Source organism: Vipera berus (assembly GCF_964194415.1).
Source record: "Vipera berus genome assembly, chromosome: 2".
NCBI lineage: Eukaryota > Metazoa > Chordata > Lepidosauria > Squamata > Viperidae > Vipera > Vipera berus.
In genome coordinates, this window is record NC_138203.1 from 97,072,399 (window position 1) to 97,097,926 (window position 25,528).

Sequence of the window (25,528 nt, forward strand, 5' to 3'; positions counted from 1 at the left end):
AGTTCATTTCCTGGCTGAAAACACAGCAAGAATCTGAAGCAAAGGGAAATGTTCTGCATAAATGCTACAAACCTTTAATTTTAGAGGATCCATATCTTTAGAGAGTTCTTGCTTTCTCATTTCAGCAATTGTTCTGGGTCCCTTTTTGTCGGACTTTGCTGAAAAGCCTTGATTTGACAAAAGGTCTTCAAAATCATTTTCTGAAACTTTGGGTTTGTGTCCTGGCAAAGAAGAAAAAAGAAGCTAGGCATTTTCCTGTTAACAGAAAATTTACACAGAAATGACAGATTTGTTATTCGTTACTCATGTTGGTCATTACTAAGCCATTATCAGTTTTAGGAAACTGTTATATCTCCTTGCTTTTTTTTTCAACAGGGCTTATTCCTGAATTAGTGTGCTCCCTTGATGCAGACTAAAGGAAAACCAGTGACTTACTAGACTGCTGTCTTCCTTATAAGGCCACTAGCCGCCCTGAGTCTTCGGAGAAGGGCGGGATATAAATGGAATTAAAATAAAAAATAAAAAAAAATGTTACAAGTCAATACAATCAGTTACTTAATTTGTTACTTACATGTTTCCACTTAAGAATCTGAGCATAGCCCAGAAATTAATGGTGAGATCTGAGAAAATCTTGGTTCAAGGATTTCATCATAGCTGCACGCTGATTAGATAGCATCAGCTAAGTAAACATTCCTACAGTGAAGGAAAAAAGTATTTGATCCCTTGCCGATTTTGTACGTTTGCCCACTGACAAAGAAATGATCAGCCTATAATTTTAATGGTAGCTTTATTTTAACAGTGAGAGACAGAATAACAACCAAAGAATCAAAAAAAAACCCCGCATTTCAAAAAAATTATAAATTGATTTGCATTTTAATGAGTGAACAAAGTATTTGATCCCCTATCAGTCAGCCAGGTTTCTGTCTTTTATACTGGTAATGAGCTGAGATTAGGAACAGTCTCTTAAAGGGAGTGCTCCTAATCTGAGCCTGTTACCTGTATAAAAGATACCTGTCCACAGAAGCAATCAATCAACCAGATTCCAAACTCTCCACCACGGCCGAGACCAAAGAGCCCTCCAAGGATGTCAGGGACAAGATTGTAGACCTACACAAGGCTGGAATGGGCTACAGGATTATCACCAAGCAGCTTGGTGAGAAGGTGACAACAGTTGGTGCGATTATTCGCAAATGGAAGAAAGACAAAATAACTGTCAATCTCCCTGGTTCTGAGGCTCCATGCAAGAGCTCACCTTGTGGAGTTGCAATGATCATGAGAACAGAACTACCAGGGAGGATCTTGTCAATGATCTCAAGGCAGCTGGGACCATAGTCACCAAGAAAACAATTGGTAACACACTGCGCTGTGAAGGACTGAAACCCTGCAGCGCCTGCAAGGTCCCCTTGCTCAAGAAAGCACATGTACAGGCCCATCTGAAGTTTGCCAATGAACCTCTGAATGATTCAGAGGAGAACTGGGTGAAAGTGTTGTGGTCAGATGAGACCAACATTGAGTCTTTGGCATCAACTCAACTCACCATGTTTGCAGGAGGAGGAATGCTGCCTATGACCCCATGAATACCATCCCCACCATCAAACATGGAGGTGGAAACATTATGCTTTGGGGGTGTTTTTCTGTTAAGGGGACAGGATGATTTCACTGCATCAAAGGGATGATGGACTGTCAAACCTTGGGGGAGAGCCTCCTTCTCTCAGCCAGGGCACTGAAAATGGGTCGTGGGTGAGTATTCCAGCATGGCAATGACCCAAAACACACGGCCAAAGCAACAAAGGAGTGGCTCAAAAAGAAGCACATTAAGGTCCTGGAGTGGCCTAGCCAGTCTCCAGACCTTAATCCCATGGAAAATCTGTGGAGGGAGCTGAAGGTTCGAGCTGCCAAACATCAGCCTTGAAACCTTAATGACTTGGAGAGGATCTGCAAAGAGGAGTAGGACAAAATCCCTCCTGAGATATGTGCAAACCTGGTAGCCAACTACAGGAAACATCTGACCTCTGTGATTGCCCACAAGGGTTTTGCCATCAAGTACTAAGTCATGTTTTGCGAAGGGGTTAAATACTTATTTCACTCATTAAAATGCAAATCAATGTATAACTTTTTTGAAATGTGTTTTTCTGATGTTTTTGTTGTTATTCTGTCTCTCACTGTTAAAATAAACCTACCATTAAAATTATAGGCTGATCATTTCTTTGTTCAGTGGGCAAATGTACAAAATCAGCAGGGGATCAAATACTTTTCCCCCTCACTATAGTCATTTACTTCTCTGTCTACACCTCTAACACTGGCAGTATAATGGATCTATATTGGTGCAATTAGTACCAGCATTCAACCCTTTACCATGTTCAGAGAATGACTCGGTGACCTTGGCTCAACCATTATGGAAGATGTGCTCTGAAGCTGAGAGCCCAGCCCTCTGTTTAAGCAGGAGTAGACAACCTGTAGTACTCCAGGTATTGTTGGATTTCAACTGTCAGCAGCCCTCATCAATGGTGAGCAAGGGTGAAGGATGATGGAAAAGTTCCCAGCCAAAGAAAAGAGTTTCATTCTACTGGCCAGAAAGTACTCTATAACATCCACCCTCCTCGCGTTACCTCTACCCAGGATAATGGAGGTGCAAGGTATCCCTTATAGATTCTTTAAATGAAAAAAAAAAGTTTTGTAGGCAATCCTCTGAGTTACGTCCAACCCATCAGCTCCCTGGAAAAGCTTAAGAGCCCCTCCAATTGGTTAAATACAAGCATTTTTAATGGAAAGAAAAAAGAAGCAATGCTCATCAATTTAGATATAGACTCCTTCAACTGTGAAAGCTGGAGAGCTTCATCAATCAGGGCTGAGAAAACTTGACTGTGCTAGAATTGCCTTCCTGGGCCTAGACCAGGGGCTGGCAACCTCGGCTCTTTTATGACTCATGGACTTCAACTCCCAGAATTCCTGAGTCAGCATAGCTGACGCAGGAATTCTGGGAGTTGAAGTCCATGAGTCATAAAAGAGCCAAGGTTGCCTACCCCTAGCCTAGACATAACTCCCAGCCCACTTTGTAGAGTCAGTGAGATTATTTCATTAGATTTAAATTTCAAATCCAAAGCAACTTAGAGCAGCTCACCACAACATAATACAAACACAAAATATAACGTAACAATATCAGCAAGTATATAGACAACTCATTACACCCACAGAGGGTGGAAGGGAGAGAGAGAGGCATATTAAAAAAAAATCTAACATGCAGATCACATTCAGCCATATAGTGGGGGCTGCCCTCTCTGATGTAATTTTTTTTTTAAAAGAGAGGAAATGAATAGAGGAATTTGGAAGTGGGTACACTCTATTTCAAGGGATACTTCATTTTGACTATGGGAATGACCTAAAAAAACCTCGGAATCAGGAATTTAACTGTGCTGTCTCTTCGACATTCAAAAAACCCTGACTACATTCAAATAGACAAAATGTGTATTTTGGATATTAGATTTTGTTATGAATTGAGACAAGGGAAATCTTGGTTACCTAAAGCCTGAAAATTATAAATATCAAAGGTTAAATTGGAATTTTGATGAGAAACTAAAAATTGGGCAAAAATTAATAACAGGATATGGATTGTTTATGAAGACTGAATGTAATTAAGATACATATACGCTAAAAACATTGATAAAAGTAAGAACGATGTTTTTACTGAGTCGATATAATAAAAACTGTGCTAGCTTGAATACGAGACAGTAAATGTTAAGGGAAAAAGAGGAGAAATATTTGTAACCTGAGATTTGTACTAAAGATTTTGTTATCGAACTATTAACCCAGTCATCATGTTGCTTTTTAAATACTTAAATGTAAAATTGGAAAATTAATAAAATCTTATATATATAAAAAGAAAAACCTGTCCCTTTAAAGTTAATGTGGATTGGCTGCCAGTTGAAATGTGCACGATAAAAGGTCATAGCCCAGTGTGTGTCTGATTGCCATGTACTTACCAAAGCCAGGAGTTCGGATTCCTCTCTCCTCCCGTCCTCCGATTACACTAAAATTCATAGTGTAGTTGGGTTTGGGTTGTGCCCCCAACTTGGCTTGTTCCGGAGGTTTGGGCTGGGGTGAAGGTTGCCATGAAGTGCTGCTGGCTTGTGGCTTGCTTGTTTGCCACTGAGCCCCCGCTGATTTTTGAGTTGACTTGGAAGCAAAGCTGCCAGCTGAGAATCCTCCACTAGGTGTTCCTAGATAAGAAGCAATTGGACGTTTTAATAATCTAAATTATGTCCAAGTCAGAAGGGAAAGTTTTCCAAGGGCTCCTCTATTGCAACTTTAGTAGGAAGGGTGACCTTAAATATAATTCAAAAGCAGCACCCTGAGCCAAAACCATTAGGACAAAGGATGGCAGGATCTTTCAATAGTCCAAGCTGCAAAATCAGTGACTGCCAAGTCCTGATATGCTATGTAGTCCTCGACTTACAGCCGCAACTGAGCCCAAATTTCCTGTTGCTAAGTGAGACAGCTGTTTTGGCCCATTTTATGATCTTTCTTGTCACAGTTGTTAAGTGAGTCGCCGCAACTGTTAAAGTTAGTAACACGGCTGTTAAAGTGAATCTGGCTTCCCCACTGAGACTGCTTGTCGGAAGGTTGCCAAAGGGGAGGATCACGTGATCTTGAAACCCTCGCAACCGTCATAAATATGAACTAGCTGCTGAGTGTCCAAATTTTGATCATGTGACTAGGGCAGAGGTCCCCAACCTTTTGGGCACCGGAGACCGGTTCCACGGAGAGAGGTTTTTCCGTGGACTGGAAGGGGTGTGGTTTTGTGTGCTGCCTGCATCCCACGGATGGGGCTTTGCTTGTTTGTGTGGACCGGTTGCTGGCATGCTGCGGCTCGGTATCAGTCCACGGAAAGGGGGTCGGGGACCCCTGAACTAGGGGGATTCTGTAATATGAAAAACAGTTACAAATTTTTTCAGTGCTGCTGTAACTTCGAAGAGTCATTAAATGAATGGTGGTAAGGACCACCTGGGGTCTAAGCTAGCTTTGAGAGAGACAACATAAAGGCCTGCAGTAACTCTTAGTGCTGGTCTTTAAACCTAAGTTAAATGGTGGAAAGCATATAAACCTTCTTTCTGTGAGAGTGAAGGGAAGGTACTAGTAACCAAGGCTGTTGAAATAACCTCCATATTTCAAGAAGAGGGCTAAACAAGAGGGCCAGATGCTTGAGCAGCTCAAACTGGGAGAAGCCACTGACGTCACAACCTGTTAGTGTAAGTAACCTCCAACACCACCAGCAACCCCAAGAAGAAACTGAACAAAAATCATGGCACACTCCAAAATGCACGGCCACATTTGAGAAGATGCGAGTCGCCTGAATACAACAGAACAACGGAAGGGTATTCATTTTTCAGAATAAAGGATGACTTGTCACTGGCAACAGATATTTGTAAGCAAGGGTTGCACATGGACATATTTAAATACTTAGCACATTTAGAGGTAGGGCTAGCCAAATTGGGTATTCTTTCAATGTTTTGGACTACAGCTTCATCCAACGCATGGCCAATGGCAAGGGAATGTGAGAGTTGCTGTTCAAAACACCTGGAAAAGGCCAGTCTCCTACCCTGATGGAATACTAATCCTCATACTAGTATTACATTATTACTTTTTTTTCAGAAAGGAAAAATGCACAAAGAGAACAACAGCCTAATAACAAAACCATCAGGAGTCCTATGCTGAGTTGGCAGTAAACAAATGTAATAACTAGTGAGTAAGTGAAGATTAAATTAAATGGTGCAAAAAAAAGCTTCCTGGGCAAGAATTGTTCATCTAGTAATCCAGCCCCGATTCTTCTGACTGTCAGAATTAATTGGAGAGGCAACTTTTTTTTGTATCTCCTGGACGGGTTCCAAATCCTTCTCGAAATATGAAAAAAGGAGGATGGAAAAGAGAAAGGGAACCTCCACCGGGAAGTAATTCCAACCTGCAGATTATTACCCACAGGCCATGTATTTATTTATTTATTTATTTATTTATTTATTTATTTATTTATTTATTTATTTATTTATTTATTTATTTATTTATTTATTTATTTATTTATTTATTTATTTATTTATTTAATTTCTATACCGCCCTTCTCCCGAAGGACTCAGGGCGGTGTACAGGGCAGTAAAAGCTTTACATACAAAAGTTAAAATGAAATTAAATTAATTAAGCCCTAACAATAAATAATTAAAAATATCCCAAACCCTTAAACCAGGCCGGCCTGTTCAAATAAATAGATTTTCAGATCCCGGCGGAAAGAGCGAAGGTCGGGAGCCATCCAGAGGTCAACCGGCAATTGATTCCAAAGGGCTGGCGCGCCCACAGAGAACGCCCTCCCCCTGGGGGCCGCAAGCCGACACTCTCTGGCCGACGGCACCCTGAGGAGGCCCTCTCTGTGGGAGCGCACAGGACGAAGGGAAGTTGACACCGGCAGCAGGTGCTCCCGTAAGTAGTCCGGACCCATGCCATTTAGGGCTTTATAGGTAATCACCAGCACCTTGAATCTCACCCGGAGGGCAACTGGAAGCCAATGCAGCTCGCGGAGAAGAGGTGTTACATGGGAGTACCGGGAGACCCCCATCACAACTCGCGCGGCCGCATTCTGCACCAGCTGAAGCCTCCGAGTGGTCCTCAAGGGCAGCCCCATGTACAGAGCATTGCAGTAGTCTATACGAGAGGTCACGAGTGCATGAGTGACTGTACGCAAGGCATTCCGGTCCAGATAGGGTCGCAACTGGCGCACCAGGTGAACCTGGGCAAAAGCCCCCCTGGTCACAACTCCTACATGGTCTTCCAAACTGAGCTGCAAATCCAGGAGGACACCCAAGTTGTGAGCCCTATCTATGTGTAGGTAGTCCTCAGCTTACAACAGTTCATCTAGTGACCGTTCAAAGCTACAGCAGCACTGAAAAAAGTGGACTTATGACTGTTTTTCACACTCTGAAACATTGCAGCATCCCCATGGTCACACAATCAGAATTCGGACACTCGGCAACTGACTCATGTTTATGGCGGTTGCAGTGTCCCAGGGTCATGTGATCAACCTTTGTGACCTTCTGACAAGCAAAGTCAATGAGGAAATCAGGTTTACTTAACAACCGCGTTACTAACTTAACAACTGCAGTGATTCACTTAACAACTGTGGCAAGAAAGGCCATAAAATGGGGCAAAACTCACTTAACAAATGTCTTGCTTAGCAATATAAATTTTGGGCTCAGCCGTGGTAGTAAGTTGAGGACGACCTGTCCACAGTTGATTTTGTTGCTCTTTTAGAGACTCCCGAAGTAAGTCAGCCTGGGCAGTTTCACGGAGGACTCCAGACGGCTTTCATCCAAGTACTTTTCAAATACTCTGTTGACAGGTGAACAGAGTTGGCACAATGAGAGGTCAGGCCGCTCTCTTTTCTAACTCAATTTCAGTCTGTCCCACCCAATTTCGGTCTGTCAGATTGACCCTCTCCATACATTTTGCACAAATTCCAATTCGAAAGGTGGACTAGACTCAAGTCTCCAATTTTTGAAATTAAAGGGCAAGGTAGGCCTCAAAGGAGCAGAAAAGGATCAAAAACAACAGCACTGCATTATTTCACAGAGCCTGGGAAAACTCCTCTGGAAGAGAACGGGAGCGAAGGCTACAAACAGTAGCAGCAGGAGACTGAACTCCCTGTAAGTCAAATGGAAAACTACCCTTAAAATAAAAAATGAGTGATGAGTAATGGCTACGGCTTTTCCTTAGTTATACCGACACTTACCTGGAAGCCCACTTCTCAAGTCTGCAAGGTCAGCAAAAGGGTCAGAATTCTGTGCTTTTGCTTTATTGGAGGAATGACTCAAAGAGCCACTTGCTGGCCCTCCTGTTGTGAAAGTTGGGCCTGCATAGTAGTAAATACAAATACTCGGTATTATTATTTTTTTTAACAGCAACTATTCATTTTGGGGCCTGCTTGATATCTTTTCCAGCCGCAGCCAGCATTCACTGGCTTTTCCACAGTCCCCCAGTCTGCAAGTATGTTTGGATTGTTGCCATATTGTAATCTGTGTTAATATGCAGTTATCAGATTGAATATATTAGTGGATGCTTAGTATACAACTACACGTGCAGAGAGAGAAGAAGGGGAGGGGAGGAAGAGAGAGAGAGAGAGAGGGAGGGAGGGAGGGAGGGAGGGAGGGAGGGAGGGAGAGACTGACTTGTGCTATGATTTTGTGGAAAAGGTACAAAGTGGCAAGTAAAAGAGATGAAGTATGTGAGACCCACCCAAAGCAAGCCACAAAACCAAAAGAATCTGTCTAGTAGTAGATGGTAGCGTGTCCAAAAGCATCAGAACAAAGGTTTTTATAAAGACAGAACAAGATGATCAAAACAAGGTGCTGTTTTCCCAACAACAGATAGCTTCCATGTGTAAATATATGAGAAAAGTATTGTACTGGTATTGGCCAAATTTTGTTGCAAATTAGGTTAAGTGTACGGAAACTGCTGTCCTTCAAGCAATCACTTGGCTGTGTTGTGCCATCTTCATCCTTATGAAACTTCAACATAATCTCAGTTACCAGCTGAAACTGGTATACAGGGATGCGTGTATGTATGTGTGAGTGATTGAAGCTTTTAGTTCAGAAAGTTAATGTGCAATTTATTTCTGTGTGTCCCAATTCTTTGGATAACTAAGAACAACAAGACCAGAATTGTTATTAGGACTCCTTTTTGTGAAAAGACAATCCCCCCCCAAACCCCACGTAGAATACAGAAGCAGAAACACTCTTTAATATTATAGGATCCACCAATCCATGATTGCTGTGGAAGCCGTTTGGGTAGCAGATTAAGTGATATAATTGGCAAAAATCAACCACGTTTTAAATAACGCAGGAGAAGGGAAAACACGAATCAGAGAAAAGCATCTCAGTTCAGAAAGAACCTTGCTCATGCAACTTTGAGTGACATTGAACAAATCCGATTGGCGCGTTGGATTAATTTACTTCCTTACATCCAGGGATTAACCGAGATGCTTTACAAGGGTGATTGCTCAGTTTATTCTTTGGGATTGCAGGTAGGGAAGCTGTATAAACCAATGTCTTTTATTGACTGTGCATGATACTCTACTCTTTGATTCATTTCATTCTAATTTCCTTTAATGACCCAAAATAAGATGTCATGCTTCATCTCTGATTTCCCTGCCTGCTGTTGTTTTATCCTGAAATTGCAGCAGCAGTTAAAAAAAAACAGCCCTCCATCATTTTCTATTAAGACCACAATGAGGAAAAAAGTGCCAGAAAACAAATTTGGCAGGACATAAAGATATCGACTAAGGTAGCCAACTGACCTGGCCTGCTTATGCCTGAAAATTTTCCACATCCCCATATAATAAAGTTTCATTTTCAGTTCTATAACACATACAATTCTAGGTGAAGGCTGTTGCCAATTCTCCTTTATTACGCAACCACCATTTAGGTCTGAACATATTCTAAAAATTGCCGCAAAATGGAAGGGCAGCAATTGCTAATGTTAAAGCTTGCTGTCCCTTGCTATTGCTTTTCAAAAACAAAATCCCAACCTGGCCATACCGCCAAGGGTTTCTCGCAGGTATAGTTTAAAGACACTGCATTATAAAGCTGTCAGGTCTCTCCGGCGCTATCTCCTGGTCCGACTAGTTTTGCCGGCTTGCTTTTTGGTGGCTAAAAATACAAGCGACGGCCTCATACCATACCTTCCAAAGTTGACTTCTTAGGTGGTGTTGGGACAGTGATGTCAGTCCAAGAATCCCAACCCCCTAAAAGGTCTGGCTGGCTTGCTGAGGAAGTAATTTTAGGTGGCTCTGGGGCCAGGTTGCCTAGAAGGACACAAATCAAAATCCACACATCAGAGTAAAAGCATGCAATATATATATACAGTATATATTGCATAAACGTAACATCCTGCAAATGAAAATACAGTTAGGACACTGGATTTTTCTCCTTTAGATTTGAACCCAACTGGCCCAGTTGCTCTCCATCTATTTGTACGGGTGCTGAAAAAGAAAAAAAAGAAGAAAAAAAAACCCTAACATTTTCATTGCCTGAAAGGGTTAAACTGCCATCTATGGTGAACAGGAATAGGTAACTTTTCCAATGGTATCTGATCCCTGTTCAAGACACGCACAGAGGAAAGGATTAGCTGGGATCCTCCAAAGCCCACGCAACAAAACATCATCTCTGAATAAGGACATGAAGCACTGATTTCCCCCATCCCAAAGCACAGACGTTTATCTCCTTGCCTCCAAAGTTCACAAACCAGGTTAAATCAAATGGCTGTATTGGTATTAATTGCTATATTAAACAGGATAGTGAATTATGAACGAACAAGCATGAACAGGAGAGGGATAGGGGAAAAACCCCCCCAAAAGGGGGGGAGGTGTGGCATGTGTCTTCCTACAGTGCTTATAAACATCCAGGAGAAATATGGCAAGGTGCCACTGAATTATATTATCCCTCAACTAATCTAGCAGGATTCTTGTTATTAAAACAGTAACCCTGAAAATAAGAAAGCCGTGCCTCTCACTAGCATTCCAGTGCAACGTTTCTCCAACTCAGCAACTTTAGGAAAGGCAGATTTCAATTCCCATTATTCCCCAGAATTCCAGGAGTTGAAGTCCAGGCATCTTAAAGCCACTGAGATTGAGAAACACCGTTCCGGCAGAAGATTGTGCTTTAGAAACTGTACTGTAGATACGGGAATTGTCAAGCAGTTACACACTGATTGCGGTATTCCTTTATATGTTCATCTATGCTTGGCTTTAAAAAAAATAATAAATCCCTGTTTGTGTTGGATTTTGTCAAAACACTAATTAGCCATGCCAATGACTATTCAAAAGCTTTGCTGTTTATTATTTCCCAGAAAGGTTCACTGCATTGTAAAATAGATAAATAAAAAACGCAGTTAGGTGTTCAAGGGATTTAGGCAATTACTCACCAAAATCAGGATATTTACTGTATGTTAAAACAAACCATAGTATCACTTTAGCAGTTATGCTAATAAATGTTACAATGCTATTCAACTGTGCTATTTTGATACAAGAATATTAAATTAGAAGTAGACAATCTGGTGCAATACACGTACTCTTTAATCATCCAGCTCATGGTGAGATTAGTCCAAAATAGCTAGCTTGCCTGCCTCTGTATTAAATCATGGTCTTTTAGAATGCAGACCTAAATATACCCATCAAATAGGGTATGGGTATATTTAGGCCTACATTCTAAAAGACCATGCTTGTCTCATACAAGTTTTCTGAATGTCAAAGAATTTTTTTTGTTTATTTCTGAATAGGTATTAAAATAGCAATGCTCCTTGATGTCACCAGTTTAAACTTCTATCTGAATATTTGAAACCTTAGAATATCTTATCAAATTATTTTGATAAGGAGCTTAAGCATTCCTAATTAAGAAAGTAAAGCTTTGTTAAGGCCTTAACAGAGCCTTATCATCACTATGAACACCGCCCCTAGCCCAACCTTATCCTGTGTGGCACACCACATATACACCATCCCCAAATAGGTTTAGCTACAATTTCCAGAAGTCCTGCATATCTGGAATATGTATGCCAAGATGGGGAAAGTTTCAACAAGAAGTAGACATTGTCATAGTGTTCCCATATCACACTCAATGCTAGGTTTGTTCAACTTAGGTTCTTTGCCATAATTATGGCTGGGAACAAGAGTTCTCAGTCCTTCATTCGAGGAACTGGGAGAGAAGGAGGCAGAGAGAATCAAATGGTGTCCAATGCAATTGGAGCCACAATGGCTGGGTCTTACAAGGGCAGTACTTAACAGTCAAACCAAGAGCACAAAAACGTATTTCATGGGGAAAGGCGGATACTTCATATGATCAGACATTGCATGGCTTTCACCCCATTGTGTTTTTGTAAAATAAAATAAAATAAAATAAAATTGGAAAACTGCAGGGTTTCAGACTTGATTCCCCAAAAGTTGCTTTGAAACAAGCTGAGGAGAACCAGCACTTGTCTGCCACAAAATAGCTGTATTTTTCCCCCCCTGGAATTAAATCACCTTTTAGAAAGTGAATCTGAAGTGCTCCACAGTTGTAAAGTTTACAGTGCAATCTCAGTATAATCGATTTGTCAATTGAAGCATCCTACACAGAATCCACATGTCTAATACATAAAAACTCCTGCCCACGGTAACGGTTAAAATTCATAACTCAAATATTTTATAAAGCACTTGTAAAAGATATAAAGTGGTTGGTGTAGTAGTTAAGGCACCAGGCTAGAAATGGTGTGGCCATGAGTTCTAGTCCTGCCTTAGACTCAAAGTCAGCTGGATGACCTTGGGCCAGTCACTCTCTCACACCCCTAGGAAGGAGGTAAGAAAATTTCAGGAATTTGTCCAGGGAGTGGCCAGGGGTTAAAAACTAACTCAAGGACGGATTCTATAAAAAACCACATTATGTCTCCATTAGCCTCAATTGTCAAATGTCTAGTTGCTACTGTACAAACAGATGTCTTCTCAACTCAGAAGATCCTTTACTTCTGTAACTAAAAATGACAGACAAGATTTCCTCAAAATAAGATACAGGTTTGGCATGACATCAGATTTAAGCTCACTTCAGATCCGTGTTTAACATCTCTTAATTAGCCAGAAAAGTCATCGGAATCCAATTGCAGAGCTAGCTGTCTGCTTGCATTTATCCCTGTCAGCTGCTGACTCTTAGGTCCCTTCTACAGATCACAGGGCCTCTCCTTTTAGAAGTTTCACTATCAAGGTCTTTGCTAAAACTTTTTCCAGTGAAACAGGCAGCTTCACAAATGTCTTGCTTTGAAAATATAACTTCTACCATTTCAACGCAGACTGAATCAAACGAAGCAAAAAGATGCGGCCAATTTCTCCGTCGAAGAGAACAACAGAGTTGAGAACGAAAAGAGGCTTCATCAGTCAGTGACAGAAGCAACAGCTTTGCACCCAAGTTCAATGTACACAATTGCCTGATTTAAGGATCATAGATTCTGTTTGACATTGGGAAGTCTTCCAACTTAAAACAAATGTATAAATATATACGGTATACTCTTTTTAAAGTGAATACTGGGAATATAATGCAGGTCAAATAAATGAATTTGTAAAATTAAAGCTAGAGGCATCTTATAGGGCAGTGGTGGCAAACCTATGGCACGAGGGCCAGAGGCGGCACTCGGAGCACTCTCTGTGGGCACGCATGCCGTCACCCCAGCCCCACCTCCCCCCGCAGCCCCGCCGAGGAGAGTCACCCCCGCACGGAGTGCAGCCCGCACGGAGCAGTGCAGCCAAGCGCATGGCAGCTAGGCAGCAGCTGATGCTACTGAGCGCAGGTGGAGGGCGTGGCCACCATGGCACTGCAGGGCCGCCTGGGTGATCTACGGCGGGCCGTGGATGGCCCTGAGGGCAGGTGGAGTGAGGGCAGAGCAGAGCGGTGGCGGGAAGGTGGAGTGGGGGGTGGTTTTTGGGCACTTGGTCTCTAAAAGGTTCGCCATCACTGTTATAGGGGATACTTTGCTCTCATTGCTATAATGTAAGTTTGAATATAAATTCATTCTTGTTCTCAGTTGCATCAACTTTTGGTTTTATACCACCTTCATTCTTAGCAATTTTTCAATTAAGCAATTGCTTAATTTCTCTCATTTCCTCAGTAAACCAGGAAGCCACATGGGGCTGGCAGCTATGAAGGAGTCTTAACAGTAGCAATCTCAGTAACCATAAGGCACTATGACAACTGTAAGGCTGAGGACTCATAGTAAGGTACTACTTTCAGTGCTGTCATAACTTGGAATGATCATTAAACTTATGGTTGTAAGTCGAGGACTACCTACAGATCTGAATGTGGTTATTAATTGCACACTTTGAATCACATACTCCTTAGGAATAGCGGAACATTTGTAGGAAATGCTATTGTTGCTTCTGGCCTCCTCCCCATCCACCCACAAAAAGCCTTACCTGATGTCTACCCCATCAAATACACAAAGAAAGAATGTACATTATCTTTTATATTTGGCTTCTTTTCTTTTAAATGATTTTCTAGCATTTCTAGCATCCATTCCAGTGGATATATTGGACTAAAAAAACCCTTTATTTCTTATCAGCATGAATAACAGCTATAGTGTCACAAAGTTATGCACAATAAAAGAACTATAATTGAAGTATAAGAGGTTTCTTTTGCGACTGTTCCACTGGTAAACAGGTAAGCCCTTCCTGGCAAAAAAAACACACTAGGTCTTATTTTGAATTTTCCAGTTCTACAATACCCGCATTCTATTCAGGTCAATTAGGCTAATTAAGTCAAGGTCTTTGCATGTTCCACTTTTCTCATTTTAACACTGAAACGTTTAGTACTGACTTTTAATAGTACTGATTTGCATTTTAAAAAAATGCAAATGGATTTTTGGTTGGGCTGGATTAGTGTTTTCAATTTACCTTCCAAAGTTAGCATAAACCAGATCTACTGCCATTCTCATTCTTCATATCCAGAAGGCCTCAGTTTACTCTGAGTATGAAACAGTGATTTATTTATTTATTTATTTATTTATTTATTTATTTATTTATTTATTTATGGGGGGGGGAGAAATTGTTACTTGTTCTGGATCAGTGTTTCTCAATTTTTTCTTCACCACACACACCCTTTAAATATCTTTTCTGGTCAAGGACCATGGCCAGGGACCCCAAGACTTAATTCTTCAAGCCTCAGTAGATCTCCTGTGACAACATTGTGTTCCCCTAGGGGTTTGCGGACCACAAGTTGAGAACCACTGCTCTGGATATTAAATGGTTATCAGAGCCAAAGTCAGACAAAGGATAAATAATCTTCATAAGTAGGTGCATTACATATATGATAGACCAGCATTCCCAATATTTCCAGCCAGGTTGGCTGGCAATTTTAAAAGTTTAGTTCAAGAAATCTAAGTTATGAAAGCTTATGTCAACCTAGGGACAGCTTCAAAAGATAAGAAAACATTCCTTAATCCATTCCATGAAAAAGACAACTGTATTGAAGATTATTTTTATTTCCTTATATGCTTCTGTCCAAGGTTATTATGAAAGTTATTTCACCAGTAAAATGAAATATTTTGTAACATTCTTTTATACGTACTCTCAGGATTGTATAAGACCCTCGGTTACAGATTAACAGGCAAAATCTTTGCTGTATAACTCTGTTCTTGTATTGTATTCCCATTTGCCATTTTTTGCAGGTGGAAAATCCCCGTTCATCAACTTATGCAGGTATGTATGTAATACCCATTTAAATTTAATGGACATTTGACTTTATTGTTCTTTCTTTTTTTTCCCTCTTGGCTATTACACTGAAGATTTGCTGTAAATAACCAGGAAGCAGGCGCCTGCTATTTTAACAGAAATGGAGATTATTTCTTTTTTTATAAATAAATAAATAAATAAAAAATCATGTGCATGTAGATTGGAAAACTGGAAAAAAACCGAGAGCTACAAAAGTTGAAATTATTATATTGGTTACACAATAATTCACTGAGGTCAAAAAGCCATTGTCCAACCTGGTCTTATAGCAAGCCTACTAAATCCCTCTAACAGATGACACAATCATTTTGGAAAAGCTCTCTGCGTCTTTATCCAAAGCAGGGAGCAGATGTGCTGTTAAGCTGGCAAGAGAGATCTTTTCCAGACTCTACAAAGTGTTATTTATAGATTTAATCAGGAGAAGAGTCTGAATAACAACTGCATGTGGTGCCACCTCGGTTCAGACTTAATACAAAAAGGGCATTAAGACTTCCTGCGTTTGCGTTTCTTCTTCAGTCTATTCAGACATCCATCCATTCAAGGAGAGCTACTCCTATGTACAGTTATAGACACTGAATGTTTTTAAACACAAGACACTTTTACGTACACAAGAGTGTTGTGAACTAGCCAAGAAAAAGGAAAAGATCTTTCTATGAGCCTGCTCAATGCTTGATGCAAATGAGCAATAACTACAAAGATGGTTCACTGCTTACGAGCGCACGTTCTTTTCTCAATTATATTTTAGAATGAAAAAGGACCATAAACTTTTTCAGAAAAATAAATGTGCTGGAAAGTTGAACTACATTAAGATCAGAGTTTATTGTGTTGTTGCCAACATGGAAATAAAGGATATAGAATCATAGCCAACATAGATGTCTACACCTACTTCTCTAGCACTTTCTTTACAAATAAATGAAGAAGGTAACTCTCTAGATACTTAACACTGAGAATAAATTTATATTGTAATACAGTGAGCTGTTTGTTATTCATTTAGTCTGTCTCCTTTTCAGACTCCAGAGAATTTGAACTCAAATGAGCTACTGAGTTTAATTAATACTTTGTATCCCTGGTTCGCATAGGTTAGATATCCAACCTAGCAGAAATAAACTGTACTCATATTATTTTTCTGTATGCTGCCTCTTACATCCTTAAAACGGTTTTAACCCAAGCCTAAGTAACAGTAATATAATGTGGTTGCACACTATTTTAGGCTGTATTAATGTACGTTTTTGAAAAATGGAAGAATTCCATACTGGTCAGATATCATCTCAATCTATGCACCGTATTTTTGAAAAGTTTGAAACCAATTCAAATGAAGTAAAGAAGGGCAATGGGAATGATAAGAGGACCAGAAATTAGATCTGACAAGGAAGGATTGAGAGAAGTGGTAATATAATAAGAAGTGCCTTGGTGGAGCAGTGGGCTGCCTTGGTGGAGCAGTGGGCTAATGCCTCCTTAAGTAACACCAGCTGCCTGCAATTAGTGCAGGTTCGCATCCCACCAGGCTCAAGGTTGACTCAGCCTTCCATCCTTCCGAGGTAGGTAAAATGAGGACCCAGATTGTTGGGGGCAATTAAGCTGACTTTGTAATAATGCCGCTTGGGGGGGGGGGCGAAAGCCCTAATAAGCAGGCATATACAGAGAATGAAGGCTACTGCTAAGCTTGTAAGCCGCCCTGAGTCTTCGGAGAAGGGCGGGATATAAATGGGGAAAAAAATATAAAGTCTTGAAAAGAGAACTCAGAAAGCAATGATCCAAGATTCATCAAATACCTTATGAGATTATCATGCAGAAGGTAACCAAGGCAAGACATTATACCAGCATGGAATAATGTCCTATTGTGCAGAACATGGAATAATTACTGTAAATTAAAGGACAGTGTAGTAAGAAATGGAATCCGTTACCTAAGGAAGTAGTGTGGTCTTCTCCACTTAACATATGTAAACAATGTACAGACATACTGAATAGACGTGATGGTTTAATTTAGTTTCGTGCACTGAATAAGGGAGTTGGATCAATGCCCTAAAACGTCTCTTCTAACTCAGTGATTCTATGATTAAAATTTTAGTTGGCTGGGGGTAGATGGAAGAGCACCAAGATTTTCAGAAGCACAAAATACAGGAAGTAAACACCATAGGGTGGGGTGGGGGAAACACGCCCACTATCCATAGAATTCTAACTAGCAATTGAAAAGGCAGAGAAAACCAAAAAAAATAATAATAAGGACAATGAAATACAGTTATCATCCTGGTAGAGATCAGGATTCCAGCTCAGGAGCCCTCAACACCACACTCCACAATTCATTATTACAGAATTCACCACCATATTCTTAAATGTCTAATATGGCACATTTAAATTAGAGAAAGTTACGGGAGACTTTGATCACTCTTCAGAATATCATATAAGCAAATTGGTTTAGCTCCAGAGCGTGCATCAGCTTTAAGCAGTAACGGTACAAGAAGCTGATTGCTAAAAGCAATAGGCTGGAAAAGATATAAGCTACTAAAAACAACTAGCATGCATGTGCGGGGGAACCTTTACCTTTACCTTTATAGTGTTCAAAACAAGCCTGCTCCATCTTATTGGCTACAGAGAAGTTTCATAGCTAACTACCAATCAGAAACCCCTTAAGGATGACTGATGAGGCAAAGGCCTTCAGAAATGGGCTTATAAAAAACTTTATAGGATGTCTTTAGTTCTTCCACAGTTTCACTCTTAAGCAAAAGTCGACCCCCTGTGATTCCTGAAGCACTTACCAGCCCACCCGCCCCCACTTTTTTCCCCCACGGGTTGTGGAAAGGTTACCCAGTCCTGTCTTTAAGACAAAACGACAGTATTTCTAAGTTACACAAAACAGAACATTGAGAACCATGAAAGCTGCTACTTAAAAGATGGCACCAACTTTATATTACACCTGACCAGTCATGTGACAGAGAGGATATATAGCAAAAAAAAAAAAGAAGATTTTTGCCTTCCGACAGCTGACTGGACAACAGATCAAAGCCTTGAGAGCATTTTTTTTTATATTTTAAAATTTTACACTGTGGGATGATTTTCCCAATGTAGCGGCCTTTGCATCCCAAAAGAATCTGAGGATAAAAGAAGACGTCAGTTTGCAAAACATTCCCCGGATTAGATTGGGAGTCACAAGTTTATATCGACAACAGACAGCTTGTTCCACTGTGGTGCCATCAAAACGCTTGTTTGACACTAATCCAACTGAACTAATATGAGCATCAGGTTTCACTGAACAGGCCACGTGATTTGGGGGGAGAAAGGGAAGGAAAGAGAGAAGGAAGGTAGGAGACCAGGTCATACATCCACTTACCCAAATTAAGGAAGTCTGTGCTAGAGGAAGGAGGTGGTGCACTGTGTGTGGAAGGAAACATAGCAGGTACAGTTGGTGCATTTGAACTAAGAAAGTCACCAAAGAGATCAGGACCGGTAAGAGTTGGACTGTCTGCACTGACTGTGAATGGGTCAAACTGGTCAGCTAAAGATAAAACAAAACACAACATTGCTGGTGTTACTTGAGATGCTTCCAGGAACAAGGCAAACAAAAAGTAAGGTTCTGCTCTGGCAAATATAGCAAGCCTGAGGAAGTGCCAACACAAGGCATATTAAGGATAAATTCTTTCTAGAAGTTAAGACTGAGCTTTACGCAACCTTTGACTACTAGGGCTTAATTATACAATGAAAGGATTTCTAATCATCAGAAAGAGCAGTGGTCTTCTTGTAATAGTTCCTTAATCTGTATCCGTTCCGCCTCTTAAGTCTCTTGACTCTCGAAAAAAAGAAACAGCTGCAACCTCTGAAGCACACAAAAAGCCAGCTAAGTTTTATACTAAAAGAAAGCCCGCCTGGCACACTGAAATTAGCACAAAACTCATCAGCGGAAGGAAACCTAACGGGGCTTCCTTTACAAAAAAAATAAACCCCAGTGGCCTAGTGACCCGAACGGAAGTAGAAAAGTCATACTGTACCAGTCAGAAGGGAAGGCATTATTGATTTTTTTTTCAAAAGAAGCTACAAAAGGGGAGGGGAAAAAAGAAAAACAAACGGAAGAGGAGCTTCCAGCCTGAAGGTATTTCACTGCCTAGTGTCAAGCAAAAACTGAGTGCAGCGGCTCAGGAACCGTATTTATATCCAGCAGGGAACGCCACACTGTGGCCAGCAGGAAATCTGGCAGATGCGCCACCTTGCCAACTTCAAAGGTTTGAAGAGTCAAAGCTCCGAGAAACTAAGAGAGGGTGATGTTTGTTGGGAACGCAAAACAGCAAAGCTGCTCATTTTGGCAACCCGCTCCACTCACCACTCCTCATTTCAAGCAAAACTAACCTGCTCGTCTCTGATCATTTTCATCCCCCATCGGCAGCCAAATATAGCAATAAACAGGGCATTTTCCATCAACACAGCTTGCATACAATCTTGTCCCAAACTATGCCAGCACAGCTGCCCTCATCTGCCCTTCATGGAGCCTTGGTGGAGCAGTGGGCTAATGCCTCCTTAAGTAACACCAGCTGCCTGCAATTATTGCAGGTTCGAGTCCCACCAGGCTCAAGGTTGACTCAGCCTTCCATCCTTCCGAGGTAGGTAAAATGAGGACCCAGATTGTTGGGGGCAATAAGCTGATTTTGTAATAATGCCGCTTGGGGGGGGGGGCTGAAAGCCCTAATAAGCAGGCATATACATAGAATGAAGGCTACTGCTAAGCACCTTGATTTGTGCTTAGATTGTAAGCCGCCCTGAGTCTTCGGAGAAGGGCGGGATATAAATGGGATTTTTTAAAAAAAATCTGATGTTAAGATCTATTACAAGGAATAGCACGGTCTGCTTTGTCGAGGGCAAACTTTGGTTTATAACAGACTGAGAGGACAGGATCTCAACAGGTAAAAACCATGCTACAAGGCAGTTGGCAACCAAAGACTACCAGCAACGGCCACCGTTTGACAGTACCCAAGAATAACGCTAGAACTGATTCCATTATTCTTGGATGATATTAAATTGTAAGTACACACCTCTTAAAATTTAGCTGTTACGCCAAACTGAAACCATTCTCGCTTTCCTGCCTTTTTATCTTTAAGGTAACAAGATGTACTACCAACAGTAGGAACAATGGACAGATTAAACAAAGGATCGCTGTATTAATGATCGGTGCAATTTTTGTCATTTCTCTCCTCCTCCATACGCCTCCTAACGTACTTATAGAGGATTTGTTGTGCTGTAAACACAAAGGCTAGAACTGTACCGTTAAAAAAAAAATCAAGTTCAAAAAGCTGAGATTTTCAAGATCAAGCACCTATTGAAACATTTCGTTTTGTACTGTAGAGCAGATTTTTCTTTTTTTTTAAAAAAACCTGTGGAGAGACTAATGGGGGGGAAAAAACAAACAAACAAACCTCTTCACAAGGTATTGAGGGTGAAACTCTCTACAAAGGGACAAAGGCACAGCAGAAAAGGCGGGGCTTGTCAGGTGACATTTAGAAGCCCCGCCCTCTCCATCACAGATCTGACACAAACCGCCAAAAGAAACAAAAAGGCCGTCTACCTTACTTAGCTCGCTCCGCAGGCCAGAGGGGTAGTGAAAAGGAAGCAGGAAGTACCTACCTGTGGAAGAAGTGGGGATTGTGGTTGAGGAGCTGTTGCCCGGGGCATTTGCTGAGGCCTGGGGTTGGCCACCCAAAAAAAAGTCTGCTCCTCCACCCAGGAGGTCTGCAGTTGAATCTTCTGAAATTTCTGGAGTGCTACTAACAAAGAGTCCGTTCAGCAAGTCTGCGTTGCTGGAAGAACTCTTCATCTCTGTCGGAGGCTGGAGCAGTTCGGGAGCAGCCTCCGAATCAAGCCCAAGCAAGTCAATGCTACGTTCTTCAAGAGTCTCTTCCGCCTGAGCAGCTGGTATATCGAAGCCAGCTTCAAAAAAAGGCTTGCCATGTTTCTGTTCCAGGAGGTGCATCTCCCTATCCTCTCCATCATTGGGGAATGCGGAGAATTCCTCGTCGGAAGGTTCATTCTCCTTCTTTTCCTCAACGCACCCAAGACTCTCTTGAGAAAAGGGACCTTCCGGAGCCGTTTCAGATTGTTTTCCTTCTGTTTATTTAAAAAAAAGAAGAAGAAGTTTATTGTATTCGTATGCCTTTCTCGGAGGAATTCAAAGCAAAGCATATGGGATTCTCTTCTCTTATCAACACAACAATTCATCCAAAGGCACCTGCTGAACTCAAATGGCTGACTTCAGAAGAATATAACTTTGCACGTCAACAACCGCTTTTCCCACGGGGAACCGTGGTAAAGCTCCAAGCAGCAGTCCTCAAATTGCCATGGCTGCCACGTCTTAGCACAACCTTCAGAAACGTGGATTCCAACTCCTAGAAGAGTATGGTGGCTTGCGTGGTTAGGACGCCGGGTTGAAGGTTAGGGAGCCCGCGTTCAAGACCCAAGTGATGCCGTGCAGTTGGGTGAGCTCCCGTCCTTTGCTCCAGCTCCTGCCAAGGACAGGAATGGAACCCCCAACTGGGCGTCCCCCGGGCAACAGTGATGTCACTGGCTAATCCTTTCAACCCAGAAGCCCCTCGGTGCTTCTGACACGAGTGCAAACTCCTAAAATCTCCTAGTTAGTGTGATTACTGCCAAGAATTCTGGGGAATTACAGTCCCACATGTTGAGACTGCCCAACTTGAGGAAGAGTGTCTTAGTGCAGGGTTTTTCAACCAGTGGTACGGATACCACCTGTGATACCTTGGCACCTGGCAGGTGGTAGGCGACCATCCTAGAAAGTGGTAGTGGGGGAGGGGAATGAGCTAAACCGGTGGCAGCACCACACAAGCCTGAGCGAGAGACGGCTGGAGCTGCAGGGCCGTCAGGGCTAAGTGGAAGCGCGAGGATCAGCGCCAGGCTCCAGCTGGAGTCGGCGCTGATCCTGGCGCTTCTGCTGAGCCCAGAAGAAGCGCCGATCAGCTGGAATGTTGCAGCCTCTCCAGGGTCTTGTGATTTACATTCAGATGCTTGGCAACTGATTCATATTTATGATGGTCACAGTGTCCCAGGGTCATGTGAAGTGACCAAAACCTGCTGCAACCACCCAGCAGACAGGGGTAATAAAAACCAAACACCCACCCCACCCCACCCCCGCTGCCAATCCTCAACAGAAATGCTCACAACAATGAAAACCTCGGACAGGAGGAAGAGCGCCTCTGGGCGGGCAGGCAGGTGTCTTGCTCAGCTGTGGCTTGGGGGGGCACTTTTTTCAGTGCCATTGTAACTTTGAACAGTCACCAAGCAAACTGTTGTAAGTCGAGAATTACCTGTACTTCATCACTTTCCCCCCCCCCTTTTGTTTTTTGGTCATCAGGTTTTTGACACCTTGCTAGGCGACTGATGGTACTCAGATGTTGCCATATCCTAAAAGTGGTACAATGGGTGAAAAGGTTGAAAAGCCCTGTCTTAGTGCAATTGACATCAACTCCAGAGACCTCTTTTGCCTCTACAAAGGGTAGAGAAGGATATGGTCAGACATAACGAAATGGCCAGCAGCGGAAGTCTCTCCTTCTTGAAAAAGAAACTGAAGTGAGGAGTTTGACCAAGGAGATTGTTGAGAGAAAACTCTTCAGAAAATCATATCCATCATGATCAAGAGCAGGGGTGTCAAACTCAATTTCATTGAGGGCCGCATCAGCATTGCGGTTGCCCTCAGGGGGCCGGGTGGGTGTGGCCAGGGTGGGCGTGGCCTACTGGGTGGGCGTGGCTAGAGTGCATATGGCCTACTGGGTGGGCGTGGCCAGCTCTACATCGTTCGCATCAAGGGTGCCTATGGGGGCCTGGGCAGGAGTGGGACAGATCTGAGGGTCTCTGGCAGAAGGAGGGTCTTTGGGCCAGGGCCAAGGCAGTGGGGGCTCTTCCCTCACTGTTTCCAGGATGGTTTCGCGGGCCACATGAAACCACTTCGCGGGCCGGATCCGGCCCCCGGGCCTTGTGTTTGACATGTCTGATCAAGAGGAATCAAGGAAGCAAGCTGTTTGCTTTCTCTATGCAACCATAAACGGATGAAGCAAAGCAGGTGTGGTTTAAAACAAAAGGCACACTAGAAAGCAGAGCTCTTCCATTAGCTATCTTTAAAGACCAGTTTGGGGGTTTTATGATGACTTGGTTAGATTTAAGAATAAGGACTTTTCTCTCTCTCTCCTTCCTGCTCCCCCCACTTTCCTGCCTGTCATGGAATTTAGATTATAAGACTATGGGGAAGGATGAGATCAATCATCCATAATCTGCTCTGAGAACTTTGAGGCTAAGAGAAGGATAAAAAGAGAGTTTAGAAAAACGAAGAGAGTCAACACAGCTTTTGCTGGTAACAGATCCTTTCCCTTTACCTTGCCAGTCTAGCGTATGAAAGAAATTTGCCTCGGCACAGCTGCTTTCTGGAGAGTCTGGCTCGACAGGTGGGCCTTCAGAAGAGGCTTCTGAGGTTGATGCTTCTGCTTCGTACTGGGCAGTTGATCCCGGCTGCCTAGGCAGTTCAGGCTTACCTATCAGATGAAAAATAAAAATAAATGTCAAACCCACAAAATACAAAAACATCCTATTTAAGAGATAGGCTCTTTTGTTACTGGCTTCCTCTTTCGTGCTTAAAAGGTGGCAGGGGTGGTGGGTGGGAATGAAAAAGCTACTCAAGTAGAGAGTGAAAAGGAAGATTATGGAGAATTTCTTTTGCTTACCAAATTTCGATAAAATCTCTTGCTGTTCTTCGCGGCTGGAAAAAAGGATCTTGGGATTTAGACCTTTAATGTTCAAGTTATCCCAAGGAACTCGTTCCATGATGGGCTTATTTCGTGGCTCGACTTCTACTTCTAGATTCACTTGAAACAAGTCAGGATACTTCTCCTGAATATCGCAGGCATCCAGATCATACCTGTATGCAATATTACATTAGTCAGAAGCACTTCTTTTTACAAGGAAATTGCAGAGGGAAACCTCTTGGAGCAAAATTATAGAGCCCTTAAACAAACTTCATTTGCTTCAATGAGGCTTGCAAAAGCAGCCCACCCATAAATTGAGACCTTAACTGTTTTATTCCTCTATAAAAATCAATCACGACGAAATATAGGACACAGAACCTGGCTTCCATAAAATAATAGACCATTTCCCCAACCGTCCCTTAAATGTGGAAGAAAAATCAGATCTTAGAACAAGAGTTGCTAAAAGAGCCTTGGTGGAGCAGTGGGCTAATGCCTCCTTAAGTAACACCAGCTGCCTGCAATTAGTGCAGGTTCGCATCCCACCAGGCTCAAGGTTGACTCAGCCTTCCATCCTTCCGAGGTAGGTAAAATGAGGACCCAGATTGTTGGGGGCAATTAAGCTGACTTTGTAATAATGCCGCTTGGGGGTGTGTGTGAAAGCCCTAATAAGCAGGCATATACATAGAATGAAAGCTACTGCTAAGCTTGTAAGCCGCCCTGAGTCTTCGGAGAAGGGCGGGATATAAATGGAATTAAAATAAAATAAAAAATAAAAAAAATCAGCACTTGACCAAGAGCAAAATTGGGGTGATCAGGCTCAATGATATTGAAACCACATTGGAAACAAGGAGAAGTACTATGAATTAGAGAAAAGAGTGGCAAATTAGCTCTCAGGATTATTTACTTCCATCCTTAACTCTCCCTGTTATGCATATGAATTTCTCTTATCCAGCTCTGCTTCTGTTTGGCTCATATATCTGGCCAAACCTAGAACAACTCAAATTTTGCTTCGAGCTCAGCATTTGGTGTCCATTTTATTTTCACTTTGAAATGATCAGAAGCCACACTGCCTGCCACAGTCAGAAACGTGGAGAATCCACGTATGAAGGCATTTAGAAAAGAGGCTCTTTTGTGAACTGCAACCATCTCCTACTCCTTGATCTCTCAACTCTGCCTCATGCTACATCAGCATTCATGCAAGAGTCCAAGATATGGGTGAAGAAGAAAAGCCTGGTGCTCCCCCAGTATTTAGGTCACTTAAGTAGCAATTATGTTGTCCACCAGGTTGAAAAAAAGCCTGAAGAACTGTATTGGAGGAGGCTATATATGGGAAGAAGGGACGCGGTGGCTCAGTGGGTTAGAACGCTGAGCTTGTCGATCAGATAGTCGGCAGTTTGGCGGGTCGAATCCCAAGTGCCGCGTAGCAGAGTGAGCGCCTGTTACTCGTCCCAGTTTCTGCCAACCTAGCAGTTCAAAAGCACGTAAAAATGCAAGTAGAAAAATAGGGACCACTACGGTGGGAAGG

At 42.2% G+C, this 25,528-nt stretch overlaps 1 protein-coding gene across 3 annotated transcripts in view; it reads right to left on the bottom strand.

Annotated features, from left to right (window-relative positions):
* GAK (cyclin G associated kinase) overlaps nucleotides 1-25,528 on the bottom strand; it is an 85,770-nt gene that overhangs the window by 2,758 nt on the left and 57,484 nt on the right. The window contains exons 19-26 of one of the 3 annotated variants that reach the window (XM_081317529.1): nucleotides 23,983-24,176; nucleotides 23,638-23,793; nucleotides 20,882-21,361; nucleotides 18,603-18,767; nucleotides 9,716-9,838; nucleotides 7,769-7,888; nucleotides 3,981-4,217; nucleotides 73-221 (exon numbers count right to left, since the gene is read on the bottom strand). In XM_081317529.1, the coding sequence (XP_081173655.1) occupies nucleotides 73-221; nucleotides 3,981-4,217; nucleotides 7,769-7,888; nucleotides 9,716-9,838; nucleotides 18,603-18,767; nucleotides 20,882-21,361; nucleotides 23,638-23,793; nucleotides 23,983-24,176 (1,624 nt within the window). The remainder of the gene's footprint in view (nucleotides 1-72; nucleotides 222-3,980; nucleotides 4,218-7,768; nucleotides 7,889-9,715; nucleotides 9,839-18,602; nucleotides 18,768-20,881; nucleotides 21,362-23,637; nucleotides 23,794-23,982; nucleotides 24,177-25,528) is intronic. The other 2 variants (XM_081317531.1, XM_081317530.1) reach the window with 2 other exon arrangements.